The 371-nt window shown below is 62.8% G+C and overlaps 1 protein-coding gene across 1 annotated transcript in view; it reads right to left on the bottom strand.

The window, feature by feature from the left end:
• Window positions 1-350, bottom strand: part of LOC103773657 (PDZ and LIM domain protein 7-like) — a gene marked incomplete at its 3' end in the record, with an annotated part of 4,086 nt that extends 3,736 nt beyond the window's left edge. The window contains 1 exon segment of the mRNA XM_008941032.1: window positions 308-350. Coding sequence (XP_008939280.1) covers window positions 308-350 — 43 coding nt within the window.
• Between the last annotated feature and the right edge of the window lie 21 nt (window positions 351-371).

The following is a 371-nucleotide window of genomic DNA, read 5'->3' as shown; positions in this document are numbered from 1 at the left end:
CCCGGGGCACAGTGCCAGGGCCGCGCCGGGCCCCCAGCGTGGCTCTGTGGCCTGACTCTAGAGCAGCCTGGTGCCAGGAAGCCGAGACTGCCCTTCCCTCCTGCCAGGGATGCGCAGCCGAAGGTGAGAGGGGTCCCGGTTGCCACACGCAGTTCCCAGGCACTGACAGACAGACAGTCAGGCGTGGGCACCTGCTCCTTCAGCAAGGAAGAACTCGAGGCGCTTGGACCAGGACCAAGTATTTCCTCAAGTCCTGTTCGACATGAACATAAAAGGAGTGAGCCAGATTCCCAGCATCATCAGAGGCCTGAAAAATCCCTGCCACCGAGTCCCGGCCCCTCCTTACCCATGCACAGGGCCCAGCTCGCTCT

Source organism: Merops nubicus, unplaced genomic scaffold, assembly GCF_000691845.1.
Source record: "Merops nubicus isolate BGI_N331 unplaced genomic scaffold, ASM69184v1 scaffold32135, whole genome shotgun sequence".
In the NCBI taxonomy this organism is placed as follows: domain Eukaryota; kingdom Metazoa; phylum Chordata; class Aves; order Coraciiformes; family Meropidae; genus Merops; species Merops nubicus.
The sequence above is the reverse complement of the archived record's forward strand: the minus strand, read 5'-3'. Positions and strand labels throughout refer to the sequence as shown.